Source organism: Drosophila ananassae, chromosome 2R (assembly GCF_017639315.1).
Source record: "Drosophila ananassae strain 14024-0371.13 chromosome 2R, ASM1763931v2, whole genome shotgun sequence".
NCBI classification, from domain to species: Eukaryota; Metazoa; Arthropoda; class Insecta; order Diptera; family Drosophilidae; genus Drosophila; species Drosophila ananassae.
In genome coordinates, this window is record NC_057928.1 from 9,224,913 (window position 1) to 9,250,328 (window position 25,416).

The 25,416-nt window shown below is 42.7% G+C and overlaps 5 protein-coding genes across 7 annotated transcripts; 3 read left to right on the plus strand and 2 right to left on the minus strand.

The window, feature by feature from the left end:
- The first annotated feature begins 644 nt into the window (after positions 1-644).
- Positions 645-7,927, plus strand: LOC6506328 (glycoprotein 3-alpha-L-fucosyltransferase A). 3 transcript variants are annotated; one of them, XM_014909225.3, is made up of 4 exons: positions 645-786; positions 4,704-4,906; positions 5,299-6,193; positions 6,253-7,927. In XM_014909225.3, the coding sequence occupies exons 2-4, from the start codon at positions 4,821-4,823 to the stop codon at positions 6,766-6,768; spliced, it is 1,497 nt and encodes a 498-aa protein (XP_014764711.1). In that variant the 5' UTR covers positions 645-786; positions 4,704-4,820; the 3' UTR covers positions 6,769-7,927. The 3 variants fall into 3 exon arrangements, with proteins under 3 accessions (XP_014764711.1, XP_032310084.1, XP_001958089.1); XM_032454193.2 differs by lacking the exon at positions 645-786 and adding an exon at positions 2,851-3,237; XM_001958053.4 differs by lacking the exon at positions 645-786 and adding an exon at positions 4,071-4,607.
- On the minus strand, positions 7,829-12,108 carry LOC6493604 (probable DNA mismatch repair protein Msh6). Its single transcript, XM_001958052.4, has 5 exons — positions 10,993-12,108; positions 10,608-10,937; positions 8,936-10,543; positions 8,394-8,879; positions 7,829-8,336 (listed from the first exon to the last, which is right to left on the minus strand). Exons 1-5 carry the CDS (start codon positions 11,983-11,985, stop codon positions 8,190-8,192), a joined length of 3,564 nt encoding a protein of 1,187 aa, XP_001958088.1. The 5' UTR covers positions 11,986-12,108; the 3' UTR covers positions 7,829-8,189.
- A 187-nt stretch (positions 12,109-12,295) lies between these two features.
- Positions 12,296-14,392, plus strand: LOC6506330 (U4/U6 small nuclear ribonucleoprotein Prp31). The gene is made up of 4 exons (XM_001958051.4): positions 12,296-12,499; positions 12,557-13,008; positions 13,073-13,691; positions 13,749-14,392. The coding sequence occupies exons 1-4, from the start codon at positions 12,401-12,403 to the stop codon at positions 14,082-14,084; spliced, it is 1,506 nt and encodes a 501-aa protein (XP_001958087.1). The 5' UTR covers positions 12,296-12,400; the 3' UTR covers positions 14,085-14,392.
- LOC6493603 (endoplasmic reticulum-Golgi intermediate compartment protein 3) lies at positions 14,093-16,531 on the minus strand. The gene is made up of 5 exons (XM_001958049.4): positions 16,326-16,531; positions 15,907-16,258; positions 15,511-15,848; positions 14,401-14,605; positions 14,093-14,338 (listed from the first exon to the last, which is right to left on the minus strand). The coding sequence occupies exons 1-5, from the start codon at positions 16,411-16,413 to the stop codon at positions 14,203-14,205; spliced, it is 1,119 nt and encodes a 372-aa protein (XP_001958085.1). The 5' UTR covers positions 16,414-16,531; the 3' UTR covers positions 14,093-14,202.
- On the plus strand, positions 14,860-15,505 carry LOC6506331 (reactive oxygen species modulator 1). Its single transcript, XM_001958050.4, has 2 exons — positions 14,860-15,168; positions 15,278-15,505. Exons 1-2 carry the CDS (start codon positions 15,038-15,040, stop codon positions 15,384-15,386), a joined length of 240 nt encoding a protein of 79 aa, XP_001958086.1. The 5' UTR covers positions 14,860-15,037; the 3' UTR covers positions 15,387-15,505.
- Positions 16,532-25,416: the final 8,885 nt, after the last annotated feature.

Below are 25,416 nucleotides of genomic sequence, written 5' to 3' on the forward strand. Positions count from 1 at the left end.
ATAATTATAATAATTTTTAAATATTTCAAATTCCAGAAACAGAACCACTGCATAGCAGAGACACGAACCTAAGCTACTATCACAAAAGGGGGTGGTAAAAAAACCGCCCTGTGATAAGACAGCTGTAGCTGCTTTTGTTTGTTTGCCATTTCTCTTGTTCTTGCCGCTCTCTTTCTTTCTCCGGGCACTTGCGCAGAATTCCTAAAAATAAACTTCCAAATAATTATCAAAATATCACAGACTGTTAAATATATTTTGGATAGTGGATGTCGAAGTTTTTGAAAATTTGTATAAATTACTGATAAAAATCGCATTAATAATTATTTGTACAGCTGCATGCGGAAGTGAAATGCAGGCAGTACTTCCACCTCTCTTCCGGCTTGGGTTCTCTCCACAAGTCTCTCTTATATGGTAGCTCCTTTGGGTGCCCAGCTGTCTAGTAAAAAGAACATTTACATTTTCACATTTGGGCGCAGTTGCGAAAGTTACGTGAAAAGGCAAGGACATCGGTGGTAATTTAATTTTCGAACGGTCTGCTTCGTGTTTCTCCCACATAGTATATAGTATATATGTATCTCAGTGTATCTTTTACAAAAAGAAAATAATAATTTAACAAAATATATCCAAACACAAAGTGTTTCGAAAAGTGCAAATATGACTGGAGAGACTGGAGAAAGTCTACAAATAAGCTTAGCGACTGGCAGGAGAAAAGTCTAAAAGGGTAGCAGTACAACAACAACAATAAAAAATCAAACAAAACAACAACAACAAGCGAGGCTCCATTGTGTAAGTGCAGATGCAAAAATGTTTATTGACCAATAAGAGGTAAAAAGAGGCTAAAAGCCTACTTAACCCATCAACTTTTAAGCCGCGAGCGAACAAATTTTTATTGATTAAGACAAAAAACGCAGTGCCCCCGGGCCAGAAGCCAGAAGAGGACAGACAGACACCGAGACAGCCAGTGGCAGACATTGCGTGCGTAAAAGGGGGTGGTGTTGGCTCGACGGCCCAAAGACCCACAGAGGTGGAGCGCGTCTCATATGTGGCCTAAAAATACGGACACTTTATTATTAGACAGGCCACAAGTGAACATCAAACTAACTAATAAGTTGCAAAGAAACAATAACTCCTCCAAGAAGAGGTATCCATAGAGGAAGTCAGTTTGGGGCTCCTAGACACACCCCTACTTTACATGGAAAGTGTTGGGAATTTTACCCAATCTATGTAGTTTATTTAGATTTTATTTATTTAATTTATAATATTGTCCAAGTGTATACAGTTTGTTGCCAAGAAAGTCAAGTATGGCATCGTGAACACAACAAAGAACTGACTGACATTTTCCCCCAAACCGAGGGCTCTTCAAGAAAAACAATGCATGCAAGTCAGGCTATGGCCACCCCTTTAGGTGCTACCCTCCATGTTCTTCAGCCATGTGCCCTATAGTATATGTATATGCACGAATATAAATGTATATATAGGCATATTGACACACTAAAGGCATAGATCAAGTGCCTTGACAAGAGGCCACAGCACCTAACTAAATATAAACACATAAATTAAGGACGAAGGAGCTGGCGACCCTCTAAAGGCGGAAGGAAAAGTGCGTCACACAAATTTCAGGCAAGAAATTGGTTCGTTATAAATAATGTGGTGGGCTTATGTAAACATTCATTCAAAAAAAATAGATTAAACCTACTACCCTAGTTCTATCCAGAAGGAAGGCTCAGTTTGGGCGAGTCAGAATTTTGAAGGACTCTTTTCAGAAATATTGATAGAAAATCTAAAAAATAATCTATTATAATATTTTGATGCAGATTGAAAGAGAATCAATATACAAATCTCTCACGGTATCCCGCTTAAGGATCGGATGAGTATTGGCCAAGATATGGCCACCTCTGGGGACCATATTGGGGCTTGCATGAATTCTTCAGAATTTTGAAGGGATCCTTACAGACATTTTGATAGAAAATCTGAAAAATAATTCGTTCTAAGATTTTAATGCAGCTTAAAAGAGAATCGATCTATGAGTAATTAAAGGTATCCCGCTTTAGGATTGGATGAGTATTACCAAAGATATGGCCATCTCTGGGGGCCATATTGGGGCTTGCATGCATTCTTCAGAATTTTGAAGGGGTCCCAACAGAAATTTTGATGAAAAATCTAAAAAATAATTAGCTCTAAAATTTTGATGCGGATTGAAAGAGAAACGATCTACAAATCTTTTAAGATATCCCACTTGAGTATTGGATGAGTATTGGCAAAGATATGCCTATCACTGGGAGCCATATTGGGCCTTCAATGCATTCCATGGACTTTTAAAGGGCTCCCCACAGAAATTTTGATAGAAAATCTGGAAAAATAATTCGTTCTAAGATTTTAATGCAAATTGAAAGAGAATCGATCTACGAATGTTTTAAGGTATCCCGCTTGAGGATTGGATGAGTATTACCAAAGATATGGCCTTCTCTGGGGGCCATATTGGGGCTTGCATGAATTCTTCAGAATTTTGAAGGGGTCCCAACATAAATTTAGATAAAAAATCTGAAAAATAAATCGTTGTAAGATAAATGTTTAAAGATATCCCGCTTGAGGATCGGATGAGTATTGGCCAAGATCTGCCTACCTCTGGGGGCCACATTGGGGTTTCCATGCATTCTATAGAACTTTGAAGGTCTCTCTACAGAAATTTTTATGAAAAATCTAAAAAATAATTAGCTCTAAGATTTTGATGCGGATTGAAAGAGAATCGATCTACAAATCTTGCAAGGCATCCTTCCAAGCGATCTAATGGATATTGACAAGAATATGTCCCCATTTTGGCCACATTGGAGTTTCCATGCATTCGTCGAAATTATTCTTTCTCATATCATAACTAGTGAATCATAAGTTCTCAGGAAACTCATATCAGGAGTCCTGATTCAGGACACTCATAGACAGTGCAGTTATGTAAGTTGTACATATTATACACAAGTGAATTTCCGGGGTTTCGAATAGATGAACAGTCCTAGATAAGCAATCCTGATTCATGCCTGGCCCGGCTAATTAGCTCGGCATATCATAAATAGAGCAAACCCCTCTGGAAATGTGTTTAGTTCTCTTAGAACCACCATCGATGAAACATTCATGGGACATTTCATGTGAATGTGGATCGGAAATTGAATTACAAAAAGAAAAAAAACCGTGTCGAGTTTTAATAACAAAAGTGGAACTGTGATAATCAATAGAGTGAAATGAAAGGTGAATAAATAAACTCGTATCATGTTCTACATGGTCCCTGGCAGAGGAAGGATATTAAGGAGTGCTCCTCTGGCAACCAGCCAACCCAGTCCACCCGCCGGACTGTGGATGTCTTTGCATGTGGTTCTGTTTGCACACGCCACTGCCCCAACCGCATCCCTTAGCCATTGGAGGGAGTCCTACTTTTGCAACATGAATGAATGGCTCTAACTACATTTTTCATGCAAGCCGGGGGATTCGCTTGGGTAACCCCATATCTTTATCCAGCTCCTTGTTCCGTCTCCTGCTGTTTGCCAGTCAAAAACGTCAAAAAGTACGATAGTGAAGACCCCAATGAAGGACTGGGCGGGCATCTGGGGGCGGCACTACACTCGCAAAAAAAATTACTTCTTTCAATCATTAAAACCTCTAGAAATTCTCAGAAAATATCTCAAATTTTAAAGTGTAGCAGGCTTGGTGGCCAAGTGGGACGAGCAATTTGTGGTGCAGTCCCCGACCACACTTTGCACCATCTTGTTTGCCCGGCCACCGTAGAGTGGTGCGACACCCCAGCCCCCCAGACCGTAAGTGATGTTGCAACCACACTTACACTCTTGCCCCATCCCACAAACGGACTGAGACGCATGATGTAGTGGCATATAAATGGCATGTGATGGATGGATGGACACTTGGTGCGGCTTTTGGGGGATTAGCCAGGAATGTGAAGCCCAAATGAAGCTGCATTCGCACCGCCACTCCTGTATTCCTTTGCCTTTAATTAGGCTCCCTCCGGGGAAATGTGTTCCATAAAAGCTGTTGATAGAAGCCTGGTTTGGCTTTATCTATTGGGATACTTGGAAGTGCCTCCTTCTGAAGACTCCCCTTGGCTCTTCGTGCCATTTTTATTACGCATACGCCCCGCTGGTCGATGTAGAAGTCAGAGTAGGGAGCTCAAGGCAGATAGCCATCTGCTCAGCTATTTGTACGTTTCAGTTCGAATTGTAAGTATCGACTGAGCCCAAGAGACTGTCGCTGTTTGTAGGTACTTTATTTATGGGCTACTTGAATCGGAACTAATTGCCTGAAATGCAATTCGCTGACCCATAGCTAATCGGTTAAAACCCGAAAATTATTCCTATCATCATTATATTGATCGCTAATACTGCCAGCTCACTAAAAACTGCGAGGAGTTCTAAAAACAAATGATTATCGGGGAAAACATGTGCGCTTCACAAAATATGTAAATAAATAAGATCTGCGACTATCTGTGGGTAATGTACCGCCCCTCGGATCGCTCGAACGAAACACTTTTAGTTCCCTCCCAGCATCGAAGCGATCCACACCTATCAAGTAGAATCAAAATCCGAACTGGCCCCAAAAAATTAACACGGGTAATTAGTGTTTAAATGATGGAACCCGATAGAGTGGATGTCTCCACATATTTGGATAAATAATACCCATAATATTTGTTTATCTTTTTCGCACAGCAAAATGACAAACGTCAGCTGAAGTCGGTAGAAGAACGTAGTGGTTCATTGGCCCCCCTCCCGAATAATAACTAAGCCCGTAGTCCAGAGATCCGTTGGGGACTGGGAGTGGTCATCATGCGACGTCCAAAGATATCCCTCAAGAAGTACTTCTATTTCACACTCATCTGCGCCCTCCTTCTCATCTTCGGTTTCAATCTAAAGTGAGTATTATAGTGTTGAAATAAAAACTTTTATTAAATATGGTTGGAGTAAAGAATGTGGTTAGCTTAAGTTAAATATTGGTAGATCAAATATTACCAACTTTTTTAAGAATTATTCAGGTGTTTTAACAAGGTCTTGACAACTTATTTTATGTAATTTTAAACAGCTTTATCAAAAATGAATTAATTAAAAGATATAAGTATTAGAAGATATAAGATATAAGTATATTTAAGTATTTTTAATACATTTTTTAATCAAAAATGTGAATTACATTTTTTTTAAACCTTATAAGTTAATAGCTTTTTTATAATTCGATTAGTAATACTCTTTAATCTAAACTATTCCGTAATTACTTGATTCATGAGATTGTTTTTCAAAAAAATCCCCCCAGAGAGCACGAAATATGGAAGACGCGGAGTCCCCGATCTGCCCTGATGTCTCAGCAGCAGCAGCACCAACAAGTGCATCAGCTCCAGGCAGTGGATGAGGAGCACCCGACGGCCACAAGTTCCACACCGACACCGGCGTCTGCCACCCTCCTCCCAGAGTCGTCTGCCAATCTGGTCGACATGCCTGAGCAGGCGGTGCTGGAGGAGGAGGAGAGTGAGGTGGATCGGCAGGATGCAGTACAGGCCAAGCCATGGTTCTTCAAAAATGGGGAATACTATCCGAAGCCGGCCAAGACCTACAGCAATCGCAAGGCCCGGAAACGGCATGCCCCACGGTTGCTGCCCCATCAGGATCCCCACTCCGACCGGATACTCAACCAACTGATGTACGTGCCGCACAACTATGAGCAAATCAAATCCAGCGGCAAAGTGAAGACCATTCTCCTGTACAATGGTCTCGGTCCTTGGAACGTCAAGAAAGGACGCGAAGTCTTCCTGAAAGCCAAGTGCCCAGTGGACACCTGCGAACTGACTGCCAATCGCGATCTGGCCAGCTCGGCCGACATGATCCTCTACAAGGATCACTACATACCGACGGGCATCCGGCGGCCCAGCAACTCCAAGCAGGTCAGCATGCTGTACTACCTGGAGTGTCCATATCATACACAGAATGTCAAAGTTCCGGATGCCATCAATTGGACGGCCACCTACAGGCGGGACAGTACCATTGTGGCACCTTACGAAAAGTGGCAGTACTATGACCCGAAGGTCCAACAACTGGAGCAGGATCAGAACTATGCGGTCAACAAAACAAAAAAGGTGGCCTGGTTTGTGTCCAACTGTGGGGCAAGGAACGGTCGCCTCCAATACGCCCACCAACTGCAGAAGCACATTGACGTAAGACTTAAAAATATTTAAAAAAATAGTTACTTAATTAATAAATTAAATACTTCTAGGTTGATATCTATGGGGCGTGTGGCAACTTCAAGTGCTCCCGGAGTACGGCGGACAAGTGCTTCGAGATCCTCGACAACGACTACAAGTTCTACCTGGCGTTCGAGAACTCCAACTGCAAGGACTACATCACAGAGAAGTTCTTCGTCAACGCTCTGAACCGGAAGGTCCTGCCGATTGTGATGGGAGCCCGTCCGGAAGACTACGAGGTGAGTGCTCCGCGTCGTTCCTACATCCACGTGGATGAGTTCGCCTCGCCGAAGGAACTGGCGGAGTACCTGCACATCCTGGATCGGGACGAGGAGCTGTACAACTCCTACTTCAAGTGGAAGGGCACGGGGGAGTTCATCAATACGTACTACTGGTGTCGGGTGTGCGCCACTCTGCATAACGAGGAGCAGCTCCGGAAGCCCAGGTGGTACAGTGACCTCAATGACTGGTGGCGGGGTGTCGGTGTGTGTACGACGGGATCCTGGCGGAACTTCAAGGCGCGCAAGGACGTCATCAGCGACGACTGAGTGCTCGAGGCTATCCAGATCGTTGGCATGGACATCACGTAGGTCAGAGTTCATCGATCGATTCAGTGAGTCAGTCGCTTCTGAATTGTTACTGTTTTCGTAGGCATCTAAATTTCTTACGGTCCCCCCTTACTGACCCTCTACAGGATGGATCGATTTTTATGATTTTAATTTCAATATCCTTTTGATATTAACTTTTAAATGAATAACTTCTACAAATTTTAGCATTTAAATCGACCCAACCTAGGCTATCTGTATGTGTAAAGAATTGCTTCGTTTTTGCCGGAGTTTTACGTAAATGTTTTGTAGTTAGTTAGTAAGTAACCCAATCCCCGGAGCTGGCGCCGCCCGAGGTAATCAAATCAAATCGAATAATCATACTAGCCCATAGACTAAAAGATCCCCGTGCAGATCGTTGTAACATATACAATACCAGATGCATAAGAGAACCTAGTAACCTAGCCTAGTTATATACGGATATACAAATTATATATAGATCTATAATTTATATAGTGGTTTAAACTACAAGCAAGTCCAACTTAGAGCATAAAAGACAAAATAAAAGACATGACGGGCAGTTAGTTAAAAAAATAACAACACATTCCATAGCTAAACTGCAATGGAGTAAGAATCTGCTTAACATATAGCTTAGTTTAGATCTTTTGTAAGTGTTTTTTGTAAGCAACCAGCAACTGATGGATCGTCCTAAGATATGTTGCCTGTTGACCGAGCACATTATAATTTCTATACTTAATGTTCAGTTTTAGATTTCACCTCCGTACTAGCCCGGCTTTTAGTTGAAACGTTAGCTGTAGTAGAGCTACTTGAAGAGGTTTCCCAGCCTATTGACTAACTAATTAATAACTATCTGTAGTAGAACCGATTCGCACAAGCCAACATATATATCTCTGAGCTAATACAAATACTATCTGCATTCCTATTTTTCACAAAACATCACATTGCGCATTAAAGCGTGTGTTTTTTACGATTTTTAGCCATATTTGTATTTATTGTGTAACATTTAATTTATAAGTATTGAATAATATCATATGTGTGTGTATTTTGATTGTGAACTTGTTTAATTTTTAATTTTTACTGTGATACAAAAAAGAATAATTATAATAACAAGAATTAAACAATGGCAACATACTATAAACGATTTAAAAACTTTTATTATCTATTTGGCAGGATGGTGGTATAATATGTGGTGGTGTAATGTTTACTGGGAATGGCACGAGCAAGATTTCAAACTTATGATAACAAAAAAAATCTTATTTTCAGAATCTGATCTTATTTTCTAAATACTGAGACAGGGCTTAACAAGCAACGTATACTTCAATGAACCAAACAAATAATTAGAAATAACTATTCTGTTAACTTTCCATTAACCTTTTGGCCTCAAAAGTTCAAAAATGTGTCAACTAAACATGACACTTTTTTAATTGCTGCAGCAAGTCCTTCAGAACATTCAGTTTCTCCGTTTTGGAACTCTCTTTTCCTCCAGCGGCAGCTACAATCTTTGCTGTAATCTTGCGCTGCAGAGCGATGGCCTCCACTTTCTTGGAAAGCTGCAAGGAAAATCATTTTTAAATAATTTATAAATAAGAAATCAATAAGCCACTAACCTCATAAGCTCGCTTGATGATTCCCTGAGGCATTCCAGCTAACTTGGCCGCATTAAATCCATACGACTTAGGACAGGCCCCAGCTGTGTACTTGTAAAGGAACGTAACCGTTTCCTGGGTAGGATCTTCATTGTCCTCATTCTCCACCATGCACGCCATGTGACCAAGGGTTATCCTCTTATCGTTGTGGAAGAAATCAATCAGGTTGTGGTAGTGGGTGGAGAACAGAGTTCGGCACTTGAGATTGGCCAGAAAATTGACGACAGAAGCTGCAATGGCAGTGCCATCATAGGTAGCAGTTCCCCTGCCCAGTTCATCGAGCAACACCAGAGAATGGCAAGTAGCATGCTTCAGAATCAGGGAGGTTTCATTGAGTTCCACGAGGAAGGTACTGTGCCCAGCCAGGATATCGTCCTGAGCACCGAGTCTGGTAAAGATTCTGTCCACCAACGAGAGGCGGCAACTGGCTGCCGGGATGTGAGCTCCCTGAAATACTCATGCAATCAAATAAATGTCCCTTACAATATCCAAAGTCTACTTACAATCTGGGCCATGATCACCAACAATCCCAGTTCCCGCATCAAAGTACTCTTGCCACCCATATTGGGACCTGTAAGCAGAGAAAGCGGTGCCTCCGACTTGGTTCCCAATTCGAGACCGTTGGGAATATAAGTGGAGGCGTTCACACAAGGATGGTAGCCCTCTTCAAGCTGTATAAATGGTTGCTCCGCCCCAGAGACCAGCTCCGGCACACAGATGACCATTTGTTGGCCCGCATACTCCGCCAGGGAGCCCAGGACATCCAGATTAGCCACACAATCGATGCACTGCTTCCACTGCTCATAGTGATTGGAGAACTTCTCGAAAAGGCGTCGTGCCAAATCCTTCAGTACCATATTCCTGGTCTCCTCCGCCTGCTGCATGTCCTTGAGCAGAGCCCGTGTTTCCGCGGTGGTGTATCGGCGGCAGGGCTTCTTTCCCTTGGTCTGACCCTCCAGGGAATAGGATTTGTTGGCCTTGTGGGCATGTGTTTCGGGTACATCCAACTGGTAGCGCTTCTTGTCCGATCCAAAGTAGGCAATGCGACACCCAAAGTGGCGCTCTTGCTCCTCCAGATATGTCTTCAGACGTTTCTCAATCTCCGCAATCCCATCCATAGCTGCATCATATTCCGCATCCATGCCCGGCTGAGGAGCAATCACGCCAGTCTTGGCTGCAGCATCGTGATCGAAAGCGGTGGCGAAGTACTTCAGCTCCTTGCTGAGATCGGGAAAGGATCCTCCGGATTCTGGCAGTTGGGTAATCCTCTTCAACAAATCTGTCTCGCATTGATGGAACATCATCGGAATTTTCGTTAAGGCATTGAAGCCCTTCAGAACGGCCATGAAACCCAGTAGCTTGTGTTTGTTGTAGATTTTCTCCTCAAAGAGGATGGCCCTGGAATCTGGATGGTTCATCTCCTTCAGTTGTTTGTTGCCGAAGAGATGAATCTGTGCCAGATTCCGTTCGAAATCCGGCATCGGAGCGAGCAAAGCGCGCATCTCCTGCAGCTCGCTGGGCAGGCGAATCAGCTCTCCTATGGCTTCCTGTCGTTCCTTTATAACAGCCACGTCGCAACTCGGGGCACAGAGCCAGTGGTGCAGAAGTCTCTTCCCAAATTTAGTGCAACAGTGGTCCAAAGTGGCCAGAAGGCTGTGCTCCTCCCCTATGATCCTCAAGTTCGACAGAGTTGTGGCATCCAGCACCATGTGAGAACGCCTCAAAGTGGAGGCTACTGCTGGTTTGGCATCCGCAATCTGATCTGGTGGCACATACATGTGATACCGCGCCATCGGCAACACCTTTGGCTCCAGCTTGCACTTGTGGATGAAGAAGATGCACTCGCCAAGTGCTTTCAGAGCCATTTTGTAGTCATCGTTCGGTGTGAGTCCCAGGTGGTCCAAATCCGACTGCATTGTTCGAAGAACCAATGGCCAATTATCGTCTGAACCACTTCCAGCATAATAGCGCTCTGCCAGGAGCTTAAGTGTCTTCTCAGCGTTGCAGGCTTGGGATCCATTGGCTGGAACCTGTTCCTTGAGTATTCCCCCCAAGACAGTGCGCACAATCTGTTGCGTGCGAAGGCTCAACGCGGACTTTTCATTAAGGAGCTAGAAGAATTAAAGAAATTGTAATAAAGCAAGTTACTTTGCAAATTTAGCATCAAATACTCACCAAAACAGGCATATTATGCGAGAGGAGGGTAAGAAGACGGGAACAATTCTTGTCATCCTCGAACTCGCCCAAATGGAAATCCCCAATGGAGGTGTCTATAAAGCACACCCCATAGCGGCTTGTAGTGCCCAGATCTTGCTCCACCAGGGCCAACATATAGTTGGGCTGATGATTGGGGCCGATCTTGCACTGCGAACCAAACACCTGAGTGCCACGGTTGGTGATCTGGCAGATCTCACGAGCCACTACTTTGTCGAACTTAGTGGCCTTAATACGCTTGCACCGCTCAGTCATCATGTCCGGAGTTTCCGTTTGTTCCACTCGAGCCACCTGAAAAAGGTTTAATATTATTTATTAATTCCTTAACTCTGTTCCATGAACTCACCTTGTATCCTCTGTCGATGAGGATGTTGGACATTTTGTCGAAAGATATTTCTGGAAAGCCCGAGTGAGCAAACTCCCCGCGCATGTATGTGAATCCTAGCTCGTTGACGCCCACATCCGCATCCATGTGATACAACTCGTAGAACTTTCCCACTTTGAAGAACAGAACGCAGTCGTAGTTGTCGGATTTTAGGACCCACCACTGGCGAACACCTGGGGATAGGGAATTTAGGAACTTATCTGGAACGTGCAAGGTGCTGCTATCGTAATCTGGATGGTCAGGACGTCTGCCAGCTTTGTCCTTGATCTTATCCGGCTGCAGGAACTCCAATTTCTGATGTGGCCATATCACAGGCTCATCCAAATTCGAAGTGGTGGTCACTATTTCGTCGTAAGCTGCGTCCTTCTTGGCGTTGCTCTGCAGATTCTTCAGCTTTTCTTGGAAGGTAGAACCCTCAACCAATGCCTCTGGGGGATCCAGCTTAAGTTTCTTGCTCGTGGGCTCGATATCGTTGTTGTTAATGGTCTTGGTCTTCTTCCGAGACTTCTTGGGACTGGGGCTGGTCTCAGACATGCTGGCATCGCTGGGTTCCACCTCCTCGTCACCGCTGCTGGCACTATCATCACTATCCTCATTGGCATCTGGTTCGTAGTCGGAGCACGCCTCCGAGAAGTCATCTTCAGATTTGGTTTCCTCCATCTCCTCTTCGCTCTCCGATTCTAGTTGCTGAATGCGCTTCCTTTTTTTTGGTGCCTCTTCATCGGACATGGCCAGCTTTTTCTTGGCCGCCGGTTTAGTCTCCTTTGGTGTCTCCGGCTTTTTAATTTGCCCATTTTTGAGATTCTCCTTTTCGGCAACCTCAGATTTAACTGCAGAATCTGTTTTGCCGCTGGGCGTCAACTTCTTTTTGTCAACTGCTGGCGATTTTGTAAAGTAATTAAACAAGGTGTTTGTTGGCGTTCCGCCCACACTCGTGTTCAACTTCTTAGACATGTTGTTAGCCTCGAAATGATTGCGAAAAGTCGCAATTTCTAGGATAAAGACGCCAAAATAAGCGGCAAAATCCAGATGTGTTGCCAGATGTCTATGCCATTGACCGCGAAACTCAGCTGGCTGAAACAATACCTGACTGTAGCAATTTTATATTGCTGGAATATTTATAAAAGGATTTCATTTTAAATAACGTTATGTTTAAGCTTCATATGTGCTTTAAATAACGACATTTATGTGTTTTAGAAATTATAAATTGATTTTATATTTTTATAGATCTGGCAGCACTTCTGAGCAGTGTTGGAAACCACCGGACTAGACTTGTTGTTAGTGACTGTGTTGACAAATCCGTGTTTGTTTAGAAAAATAAACCACATTTCACAAGTCTCAGTAAAAACTTATTAAAAAGCCGCTCAAAATGTCTCTGGCGGACGAATTACTTGCTGATCTGGAGGAGGACAACGACAATGAGTTGGATGAAGATGATGCGGAGATGGCTAGTGCCGAGGACGAATCCGTAAGCACTTAAAACTCATGCCGCATAAGATCAATAACTAAGGTTTCCCTCCCACAGCTTCTGGCGGAAAAACTGGCGAAGCCGATTCCTAATCTCATGGACGTAGATGTGACCGTGCAATCCGTGCGGGAGCTCTGCAAGCTACGGGACTCGGAGCGCCTGAGGAAAACCCTCCAGCAGATCGAGCACTACGCGAGTCGCCAAAGAACCGCCGCCGAAATGTTGGGGAGTGTGGAGTCCGATCCGGAATACTGCCTCATCGTGGATGCTAATGCCATAGCCGTGGACATCGACAACGAGATCTCTATTGTCCATAAATTCACCAAAGAAAAGTATCAAAAGCGTTTCCCTGAACTGGACTCGCTGATTGTTGGCGAGATGGAGTATCTTCTGGCGGTCAAGGAGCTGGGCAACGACCTGGACCAGGTGAAGAACAACGAGAAGCTGCAGGCGATTCTTACTCAGGCCACTATTATGATTGTATCTGTCACAGCTTCAACAACGCAGGGGTAAGTGGGTAATTGCTAGTTACTAGGGTGGTATGTTGACGTATATCTTTATTTTTACTTTCAGAACCATGCTGACGCCAGCGGAGAAGTCCAAGATAGATGAGGCTTGCGAAATGGCCATCGAGCTCAACAACTTCAAGTCGAAGATCTACGAGTACGTCGAGAGCCGCATGACTTTCATTGCTCCCAACCTCTCAATGATTGTGGGAGCGTCAACGGCCGCCAAGCTTTTGGGAATTGCAGGAGGTCTCTCCAAGCTTTCCAAAATGCCCGCCTGCAATGTTCAAGTTCTGGGCTCCCAAAAGAAAACACTCTCGGGCTTTTCACAAACCCAGATGTTGCCGCACACGGGTTACGTATACTACTCTCAGATCGTGCAGGATACTGCTCCAGATTTGCGACGCAAAGCTGCCCGATTGGTAGCCGCCAAGTCAGTGCTAGCCGCTCGAGTAGACGCCTGCCATGAGAGTGTCCACGGGGAGATTGGTCTGCGCTTTAAGGAGGACATTGAAAAGAAGCTGGATAAGCTGCAGGAGCCGCCGCCGGTGAAGTTCATCAAGCCATTGCCGAAACCCATTGAGGGAAGCAAGAAGAAACGCGGAGGCAAGCGTGTGCGGAAAATGAAGGAGCGTTACGCACTCACAGAGTTCCGTAAGCAAGCGAACCGTATGAATTTCGGAGATGTAAGTGGGTGCTTTAAGATCTTGAAACAGTTAATAACATTTATTTATCCCACACAGATCGAAGAGGATGCTTACCAGGGCGATTTGGGCTACTCGCGTGGCACTATTGGAAAGACTGGAACGGGCCGTATCCGGTTGCCACAGGTGGACGAGAAGACGAAGGTGCGCATCAGCAAGACGCTGCACAAGAATCTGCAGAAGCAACAGGTCTATGGAGGCAACACCACAGTCAAGCGCCAGATATCCGGAACAGCCTCGAGCGTGGCCTTCACGCCGCTGCAAGGCCTGGAGATTGTGAACCCACAGGCGGCGGAGCGATCACAGACCGAATCCAATGCCAAATACTTTTCAAACACCTCTGGATTCCTTTCCGTGGGTCAGCGGACCACATAAAGACAAGATTTTTGATTTTCTATAAAATTAAGCACTTTTATTTGGAGATTTGTCGAATGTTAAATGAGATAGGCGTAGTAAAGCTATAATGTAGCTGCCAAAAAGATTAAATTTGTCGTTAGCTGAGCTTGCCCACCTCCAGCTTACGTTGAATTGCCTCCAAGGAGTTGTTCAGCAGCACGGCCAAGATGCCGGCTACTGTGAACACGCCGCCAATGATGGAGCAGCAATTGGTGGCAAAGTGGCCAAAAGAGCTGGGTGGATTAGGAAATTGAAATGAATAAACTATTTTAAATTCAAAAAGTAGATTACTGACCTGTGCTTTTCCGCATACTTGACCATAAGCGGGGACAGTTCGTAGCTGAAGAATATGCCGGGCATTCCGCGTTCCCGATCCGAAAGATCTTTCCGGTGGCGTGTCACCGAAAACTGATTTGTGTATATGGGCTTGCCGTCGCTATCCCTCATATATAAGGTGGGAACTATTTTTAAATAGTAATTGAACATTTCACTTTTTTTTTCTGTAAAAAAAATCAATACATTATATTTGATCAAAAACTGTAATATTAGATAACTAATTTTATATGTTTATTAGTGCATTAGTTTTAAATATATATTTTATACCTTTTTTAATATTTTCAAATTGGAAAGTTAATTTTTAAAATATTTACATCTTTACTGGCGCCCTCTAGCGTGTATAAAATGAAACCATCCATGGATGGCACATAGGAATCGTGTCCACCCACCATAAGGCAACCCTGTTCCAATATCTGACAACTCTGTTTGACATATATCTCATTCACAACGAAGTCGGAGTCGAATAACTATAAAGATTCTCAATATTGACGAATTGTCTGGATTTTTGACTGAACAAATCAGAAGCTAGTTGAAGCGGAAACGTTTGGCATTCGGCAGAAGTTACAGGAGCACAGGTAGATCAGACCGATTCAGGAATGCCGCTGCCCTCTGGTTCGTTCTCCCAACAGGGACCCACATGTTTTGATAAGATGAAGACGGGCTTCATCATTGGTTTCTGCGTGGGCATGGCCAGCGGTGCGCTCTTCGGCGGCTTTTCGGCGCTAAGGTGAGTTGGACTTCGATCCCGGCCCCGGTTTCTATTCCGGAGTGACGCAAGCCGGGCAAGCTATTATGTAATTACACCGGCTAATGAACCGAAATCTCTCTTTCCGTAGATACGGGCTGCGCGGAAGAGAACTGATCAACAACGTGGGCAAAGTGATGGTCCAGGGCGGCGGTACTTTCGGCACCTTTATGGCCATCGGCACAGGGATACGCTGCTGATCCTTCTGCCACTGCCGGCATTTTGGCACAGTCCTAGCTTAGTCACTTAACCAACCTTAATTCTTAACCAACTCTTGTTTAAATTACGCTAAGTTATTCAAATAGAAACGTTAAACAAACTCACCTTCTACTTCTACGTGCATCCCATCCAGCGGATGCGTCTTGGCAAACTCAATCTTTTCGCCAAACGATAAGTGATTGATGGTGTGCGACAGCTTCACATTGCTGAATTGGAAGTCATGGATGTGGAATTGTCGGATGGAGAAGCTCTTGCCGGGGGCAAAGTGAAAACTGCCCGCCATTCGATTCACCTCCAGGTGCCCCTGGATGCGACAGCCTTCCTTAAAGGCATCTTCGTCTGTACGCTTGTATTTTCCCTTGCACTGCTCGATCTTGTCCACCTGGACGTTCCACTTGCGCAGCCGGTAGGCATCAAGCACCTCCTCGCAGGTGTTGCAGCAGCTGTAAAGGAGAGTTATTAGTGGTAGTGCCCCAAAGTGAATTCGTTTAGTTTACTTACTGCGTGGAGTTGTGTTCTGCTCCATAGCAGCTTCCGCAAGTGACGTTCTTATTGGGCGGAGAGACCGCCACAATCTCCTTGATGGGCGTCTCTTTCAGGGGCTCCCCTTTCAGATCTAGTCTGTGCTTGAAGATATCGTGGTCCACCCGCAGGTGGGTGTCTCCGGAGGAGTCCATCGCATCCAAAGACACGTAGTTGCAGCCCAGATTATGGAGGGTGACATCCAGATTAATGCGCAGCTTGTGGCCACGGGTGGTGTCCACGAACAGCTCCTCGTTCATGGTGGGCTGCATGTAGTTCAGGAATTCCAGGAAGATCAGCAGGCTGATGATGCTGGTACTTATAATTGTGACTGAAAATCGGAGAGAAGCAATTTGTTTGGTTTCTTATCTCTGAGCTTGAAATTCCAATTAGCCCACCTGCGGCACCGCCCACTGTGCGCACGCTGAAGTCATCCAGGGTCCGCGGATAGGCGTCCAGACGTCTCAGGACGTCGGCAAACTTCATTTTGTTAAAAGAAAGACACAAAAGCACGAATATGAGACGTAAACAATAAAATTACATGGTTTTTCTTAGCGGTAAATGACGTGGTTGCGGGTTGTGGGTTGCCAGACTATCAGAAGCTCCGACCAGATGTTTGCCAGAGGTACCATATTGGTAAAAATAAGTTGGTTTTTCAAATTTCAGAATAAAGATTAAAGGTATAATAATGGAGTATTCAAATAAAATCAGTAATCAACTTATTATTAGCTTCCTTTTAAAATTATATTTGCGACATCTTAAAATATTACCTGGGGTTAGCGAGCTGCCTTTTTTAAAATCATCTCTTTATTGAGTTTAATCCATTCTAAAAGGTCAACATTTTAAATTAAATAACTAGTTAATTAAAGATAAAATTAACAAAAAACATAATTACGGAATAAGTCTTTTAATAATATTTAAATATATATAAAGTTATATTTGAAAAAAAAGTATATTGGTTATACAAATATTCCAAGAACATACAAGATTATGAATTTATATTTAAGAGCTGATGTTTTATTAAATATAAATAGTTTATGGTAGAATATGGTAATTTGGTAGAATAAATAGTTATAATGAGAAACGATAACCTTTTTCTTAAATGCTTGGCTTCATACTTCGGAAACTTTGTTTAAAAGTTCTTGTTTTGCTTCCATTTTGGTAAATTAATTAAAATAAAGTTTAAATAAACACTAGTCTCAGTGTGGAATATAAATTGGTCAAATTAAGACATAAATCTGAAAACTAAAAGAATCTTTTTAGTATCCTTCTTTATACGACACTTTTCCCATTGATTACGCATACGCCGCGTTGGCCGGCGATGGGAAGAGAAAGCTAATGGCCGCCGTCTGGCCACCCTTTGCGAATAATGTTTAATAGTGTTGTCATGTCTTGAGGCTGTGGTTGCGCATACATTAGGCAAAGTCACCCACCGTCCCCCACCCATTTATTGCCGGTCTGAAGCCATTGGAAAGCCGGGATGCTGCTTCGGCTGTGGTCCAAGAGACCGCATCTAATTTTATAATACATGTTAAACAGATGAAAGGTTAATTGAAAGGAACCACAAGTTTCGACAGCCCACGCAGCGTATTACTGGCTTTTAGGGGTTGCTCGCCGCAGTTTTAACCGCCCCCAGCCTCTCAGGAGCAAGGATAATAGGAGACCGTGGGCTTATACTATGGGGATTTCGGTTAGAGTTAAAAGTTTTCGCTTAAATATAAATCACCGGATGGCTTGCCGGTTGACTGGCTTGAAACCAAACCCCTTTCAGCTCAGAAGCCTCAAATACAAATGCCCGATCGCATGCAATTGTTGGAAGGTGTAGAACATACCACGTAACTTGTGTAATTACTAATTAAGCTCAAGTCCTTCCATCTTCGTTGTGTGGTGGGTTGACCCTTTTTTTTTGCCTTTATCCTGCCAAGAAATCTTTCAAAAATTAGCAAAAGGTAATCCTTCTTATTTCTTTCTAATAGAAGAAGGGTATTAAAAAGAATATTTGTTTTAAAGATTTTTTCTTAGAAGAGTTTGAAGTCTATAACATTTTAAGGTTTACTCTAGTCTCTTTTTTTCTATATATTTTAAGTTTTTCTCTATTTAAGTTTTCTCTATATATATTTATATATATTTTTGATAGATATTTTTACGAGATGGTATTTTGTGATTCAAAATCTCTTACCATCTTCATGCCGCCTTTTATTAACCCAACTCATGGCCTGGCCATAGGGCATTCGGGTTCTTGCCATGGCATTATTTCGGTCATTTCCATCGACCCTGCCTGGCCCCCACCCAACTCCGAACCCGACCCGACTCCGCCCCGTTCTTATCTCGCACTAATTTGCATTTCTAACCATTTCGCTCTAACCAATTCGCGTCATTTCTTATTTGAAACAATGAGCCCAACAGCGGCCAGAACAAATAGCAGAGGAAGAAGTCATTGTGCTCTGGCTTTTCAGGCAATAAAGGACTTTAGAGACAAAAGAAAGCTCTGAGAGAGAGAGCCGGAGCGAAGGAGGCTGGGAGTCAGCGTGTCAAGGAACTTGGTTCGGAGAAAGCAGAATGAAAGGCAGAAAGAAGTTGGCGTAAAGCAGCTTAAACAATCAGGACTGCCTAATGGATATTGACACTTTAATGCCCTGGCCACCAACTCAGGCTCCGTTTCTGATTCAGGATTCTGGATCTGACTTAAACTCCGAGTTTCAAGGGGGAATACCCGCGAGAGAGGCTGGGATCCATTCGTGCAGATGTCCTTCTCTAATTCGATTCGGTTCTCAGTTCCTGCTCCTTGTGGCTCGAATATCCTTTTTTTTTGTGGGCTGCCGCATTCTTTGCTTTAAACAAAATTGCAGTGCCGAAATTAATTATAGAGCCGCCGCACTCGGGCCATATTTAATTAAACGTGGACATTTTAAAACTTGGATTGAACCGAAGGAACCGAACCGCCCAAGAACGTGGAGCCAAAAGGCGTAATTAATTAGTAGAGACGTGCCAAATAATTGCGGCAGAAGTTACTTTTTCCCTTTTTCGGTTGTGGCCTCGACTCCTTTATTATTTCTCTGGTCAAGGAATGTTTCAATTACGTGTATTGCCCATGGGCGGTGGGCTGGGTGGACTAGGTGGAGTGGGTGGGCTTCGCAGGACTAAACTTTTTGGCCAACGGGCAGGTGGAAATTAATTAAATTAGCAAGCGTCATTTTGGAAGAGTGTCGCGCAAGGACCTCAAATATTTTGTGCCTTTTGCCTGTTTCCTGTCACTCAACCTCAGCCCCCATGAAAAACCCCACGAAAATCACCAAAATTGGGCCCTGAAAATTCGCATACATAACCTCACATCCGCTGGCTAAAACCGAAAACGTCATTTCCGACAAATTAGTCCAGTCAACTGCCCCACGATATATTGTGCCCGGCAATGTGCGACTGGATTCCTATATATACCATACATATATCTGCATGTGCTGCAATGAACGATTTCAAATCGTTGGCCACGTTTTAAGCATATTTCCTGGTTTTAGGATCCAAAGCAATGCCGACAAATGTTTCAAAGCTACATTCTCCATTTCCAACTTCATGATATTATTATTTATTTATGAAATATCCCTATTGATTTCTTGAGGTAATTACTTTTAATTGTCGCGCCGTTTAATTGCATTCGAAAAGTGTTGTAATTGATGATTTTATTCTTAATCGAAACTATAAAATTGGAAAGTAGAAAGGGAACTAATATTGAATGCAAAACGATGATTTCCTGATAAACTTTAAAGACAGTTTCAGACACTGTTCATATTTTATTTCAAGGACCTTTATCAATTAATTGAAATTCGGTTTTTGTGCCGAAAAAGTGCGCAATTTTTTCAGATTTTTACAAACCACTATGGAGTATGACTTTTGTTCAATTCTTCCACAGCAAGCTGCAGTCCTTGTTGCTCTTTAACCATTTTGTGGGCTGAACCGCGACAATGGGCCCTTTATGCCACCGATGCCAGGGTGAGAAATAGATGAATGGGCGCCAACCTTTAACCCCTTTTGTGTGGGCGTCTCTTTTTCGCCTATTTTTGTTTATTTGTGCAGTGTGCAAATTTCTTTTTTTTTCTGTCTCTTATTTTTTTGCGTATGCCCGGGTCACGTCAACAAAAGTGCATACTTTTGTTGTCGCTGGGCTGCCTGCCGACCGACCGTCCGACCAGCAACATGAAAAATTATTTACATAAATATCCGCGCTGTCAATTGTGTGTTGTGGCATGTAAAGTGACAGTAGCAGAGAGCGTAGCACACAAAATGGCGTGGCTGCTGACGTCGCTGCCGATGCCGATGCCGCTGCCGCTGCCGCAGTCGACGTCGTACGTGACTGCATATTTTTTTTCGCCACTCACCGCCCCCAAATTGTGGGCGGGACCATCAAATGCAAATGCATTGTGTATGTCCTTGTGCACGGTGAAAAAAAAATGTCATTATCAGTTTGATACATCAAGCCGCTTTTTTGGGGTATTTATTATGTTTTTAAAAATATATTTCTCTGAAAAAAATGAATAACTGTATACTTTTCACAATAAAAAGCAGGCAGAAGTGCTCCTCGTAGGTTAAACAAAATTTTATAGCATACTTTTGAGAAAATTTTGGGCAAATGATTCTTTTCTTTGAAAATAGCCTTTTAATATGCAAAGATTCAGGTGTTTTTCTAGTAATACTGTTCAATTTTTAAATACAATTTTTTATAAAAAATAAATCCTATATTTCTTACATTTCTTGCTTGATTTTTTATTTTAACTAAAATATTACTCATACGATTAGGGTATTCACAAGAAATAATACAAAAATGTAATATTATGCGTGTAATGCATATGCAATATCTAATATAATCATTTATTTCTTCAAGTGTTGTTGAATAATGGCAGGCTGGCTGGTTAGGGGCTAAGGTGGGGCCGTGCGGTGTGTCAGTGGCGGTCAGACGTCAACGTTATGGCTGCCAAAGTTTTCAATTTTCCACTTAATTGCTTTCAATTAAGCAAAGAGTCCTCTTTAGTCCCCCACACGAACAGACCTCGAATCGACTCAAGCCCGACCCGACCCCACTTCACTTCACTTCAATCCTGTGCATCTGTGTCTGTGTCTGCGTCTCGTTATGTCCGTTCAATTAAATTACACACTAAAGCGCTGCACTGCAACAGAGTCCTGGAGCCCTGAAAGTCCTGCTTTCCCTGCCGGTCCTACTTTGCCTGCCAGTCAGTCCATCCAGTTCGTGTCACAACCCCTGAAAAGGACCTCGCCGCATTGTTATCATTGTCAAGAAGCTGCAGCCTTTGCTTCGACTGTTTGTAGACCTCTCATTTTTGGGGTCAGAGATACAGTGGGTTCTGTGAAATGTTCTAAGTATGTTAGAGATTAAAAAAATCTAATTCAATTGTATTCTATTGTAAGTAGCATAACTAGCTAATTATTTGTTTAATTATTAAATAATAAAATTATTTTAAGAAGCATCAAATAACTCATAGTCTGAGTCCCAAGCCCGGATTTTTTCTTTTTATAAACAACCATGAGTGAGATTCCTCGAGGTAGCCAATTAGTCTTCTTTTGATCGAGTTACAAATTATAGAACAAACAAAAAGCTGGGAATCAAACCGACGCTTGTTAATGTTATTTTAACCGAATCGTTTGTTGACCTATCCAATCCCTAAACAAATTCGAATCCCATCCAGAGACTCGGCCCGTCCCGTCCAGTCCATAGCCACTGTGCGCCCGCACAGAGTGAGTTTGTTGTTTGCCGTTTGTTTGTTTGCTGGCCGGGGATGTGTTGCGTTGCTGCGTGTTTTTGACAGTAAGCGGGGCTTGTGGGCGCCTTGATTGTTGCACTTGCCCCCGTGGAGCGAGAGGGCCAAAGGTCACGGTAGAGCAAGCGAGCGAGATGCGAGCCAAACAAATGAACAAATAAACAAACAGAGCCAACGTTAACCCGCTCCAAAAACGCTCGCCTCCGTGGTCCCAGCTCCTTTGAGTCGACCATCTCTCATTGCGCAATATGCAGAGGAGCGTGTAATGCCCAAAAATACCCATTCTTTTCTGCAGGTGTACAATTTGGGTCAAAATAATAGCAAAGTTTTCATTAAATAAATGAATAATATGTTATATTTTCATTTTGTTGAAATGAAAAGTTTTATTATGCTTTATATGTTACTAAAATTCATAAACAAAAGGATAACTCATGGATTAAATAAGCTTTTAGCTTAAAACTTTGCTAGTTCCATTTTTATTACATTTTTAACAACTAGAGTTTTGCCCACAACTGTTAGCGAGATGTACTTAACAACAAGTGCTGCATGCGGTTGGCTAATGCCAGGAAAAATCTCACACTTTACATCAGAGAACTGACCAGGCTGCACCACCCAGAACACCCTGAAACCACCTTGCAACCACCCACCAGCCCACCATCCACAACATAGCGCCCACAAACACACATACACGCAGGTAGAGATTTCGGATCCTTTGGCAAAGAGGCAAAAGGATATTTTAATTACATTTACGCAAAATTGCAAAATTGAATAAAGCCAGGGCCAAGGTGGGTGGGTGAGAGGATGTGTGATTGCGATTGTAATTGCGGTGGGAAGTAAATGGAGGCCGAATCCTTTAAGCCTCTGTGTAAACAAGTGAAAAGCATTACTAAGACAGGAGGAAATCTGTTTAAGGATATTAAGCAACCATGGCTGAGGATGGTTGCATTTTGCTTGTGCTCCTTTTCCAGTGTAATTATCATACACTCTGGCCGAGAAGTCAATTCAAATTGCTCATTTACCAGGGGACTTAATAAGACTAGGACGTGGTCAAGTGTGGATAAGACTCGAACAGTGAGAAGGACTGTCTTGGGACTTATTTCTGGGAATGTGAATATATCGTTTTCAATTGATGACCACAAATTGCAAACTATGGAAGATCTGGATGTGGATATTTGTTATTTTGTTATGGATATTTGTAGGAAATTATATGAAATAAGTTATTGTTTGTTTTGGAGAAATTTAGATAATTTGAAATGTAAAACACGGCTCTATTATTCTAGTATCTGTGCATATTTTAATAAATAAAATGAAAAGTATACCAGCTAAATTAACTTGAAATTTTCACACACTTTTTTTATTAGTTTGAGTTTGTTATGGAATGCTTTGTGCAATTAAATTATTTTGTTCATAAATTAGACAAAAATCATGCAACTACAAATATTTAATATACATTTTGGAACGAAAAACAATTGTAATAAAAATATGGAAAGAAAACTAAACACTCGACTAGAATAGAAATAAACCAATATGTAATATTGCCAATTTCTTAGCATGTTCTACAGAAACTATAAATCCGTTGGCAAATTTGATTTCGGAGCGATTCCGTTTGTCCGCGTAGGTAGGACACATTTCAGCACTTACCGCCGGCCAGAGGGGGGTCTTGTGGCCAGAATCCACGCCAGCCCACCTACATGCGGCACAGCAATTGGCCAAGAGCGTGGATAGAAAAAAAAGAGTAAAAACCAAAATCAGAAATAGAAACCCGAAGTGGTAACCCAATCCAACCAGCCGGAACCCGGGGAAAACTCAACCGCACCGAAAGCCTAATCGAACACGTTTCATATAACTGCGGCGCTAAAGATTACATTTTAATCTGTCCGCATTGCCGGCCGTCTCTTTCGCCCCGTCACTGCCTATCCCTTTCCGCGGGGCCCCCGGATCCGCTTTCTATATCCTGCTCCTTGGCCAGGCAACTAATCAATGGCCCGTACTTGATTTTAACTTGCTTGTAATTGGGCAGCGATAGAGAGATTCGAACGGCGACGACAGCCCGGGCTGGCGATAAATGTCCAAAAAATTCTAGCCGCGTACACGGATAGTAGTCCCCTCTCTATCCTCCGCCCACCAGCCGTCCTTTTCTTGGCGGTGTGAAATTACCGTTTAATGAAAAAAGCTCCAGCAGCTTCCCCAAAACGAAAAAAAAGATACAACGAGTTGTATTTGATTCCAGGTGCGTAGTCGGAAATATTTGAAAGAAGTGCACTACAACATTTGTATCAAAGAAACTATAATAGAATTTTAATTATAATTAGTAGGATTGTAATATTATTAAAACCATGTAGAATTAAGTTTAATTATTCTGTTAATTAAGCAAGAAACATAGGTATTCATTAGGATCTATATTGCTTCTATAATATTTAAAATATTTAAGAAACTCACTTTTTTTCCATTTTAATTAAAATCATTATGGTTTCTCCCCGTGTCTGGTGTTCCCAATCTCTGTTGGATGCTGGATTGGAGGCTAGGATGCTGGATCCATCTGCCGCCTGGGCCGATAAAGTTATGCAACATTCTTGAGGGGGCCGATTTCCCGACGCCCCTGGCCATCGGTTCGGTTCCAAGTCACTGCCGGAATCGGAGAGCGCGTAGGTAGTCAGATATTTTTTTGCTGAAATGCTGGAAATTGCCACCGCTGCAAAACTCACACGAATACAGGCACAGCACGTGACAAGGTGGAATAAAATGAGAAGCTATCTGGCAATTGCAGATGCCTGGTGCCCGATGCCCGATGCCCGAGGTTCAGCTCTTTAGTTTTGGCTTATTCGAGCCGAAGGAGCTAGTTGGCCGTGGCCCAATGCAGTTACAGATACGGATAGAGACTAGCGGAAGATGCGATACAACATCTTATTAGTTTTTAGTGCGGCTATGTTGTCCGCTAGATGCTTTTAACATCGAACAGCAGTAGCAGCTAGAAAATTTGCATACCTGTCCGGCGAATATTCTGCCAGCTACTGTTGACATCTTATTGCATTCCTCACTGGCTTTATTGGCTTGGGGTTCAATGGGGTATTGTCATTACAGATTTTTTTGTATAGGAAACTAATAGGTTACTAGAATGGAAAAGGGGGTAAGATTCAAGGGGACATAAGCTATGATTTAAAATAATATAATCCTTGTTCCAATTGTTCAACGTTCTTGATGGAAAATATGCATAACTCGTCTAATACTTGGCAGATTCAGAAATGTTATACCTTCCCGATCTCAGAATTTAAAGGAGCAAAATTCACAATCAAAAGTTGGTAACAAAAAATTTGACCCATTTTTCGACATTTTTTAAAGGGGTACCATAATGATTTTGGACAAAAATTGAGTCAAATTTTTTTTGCTTGATTTTTTCTAGATTTTGATAAAGATCGTATTTCATTCTTTTATCGGCAACAAAATGTTGAAGATATGCATTTAAAAGTGCATCGAAATCTCGGATGTTGGCCACATAAAAAAATGTCAAGGACGTTGATAAAATTTTTGAAATTTCATGATGGAAAAATATGTATATCTCGGCTAATACTTGGAAGATCCAGATATACCTTCTACCGGATATGCACACCACGAAGCACCGTTCCCAATTTTGGACATTTTTCGACATTTTTTAAGGGGATTTTGGCCAAAAATAGGGTCAAATATTGCTTGTTTCATTTCTCCAATATTTTGATAAAGATCGAAG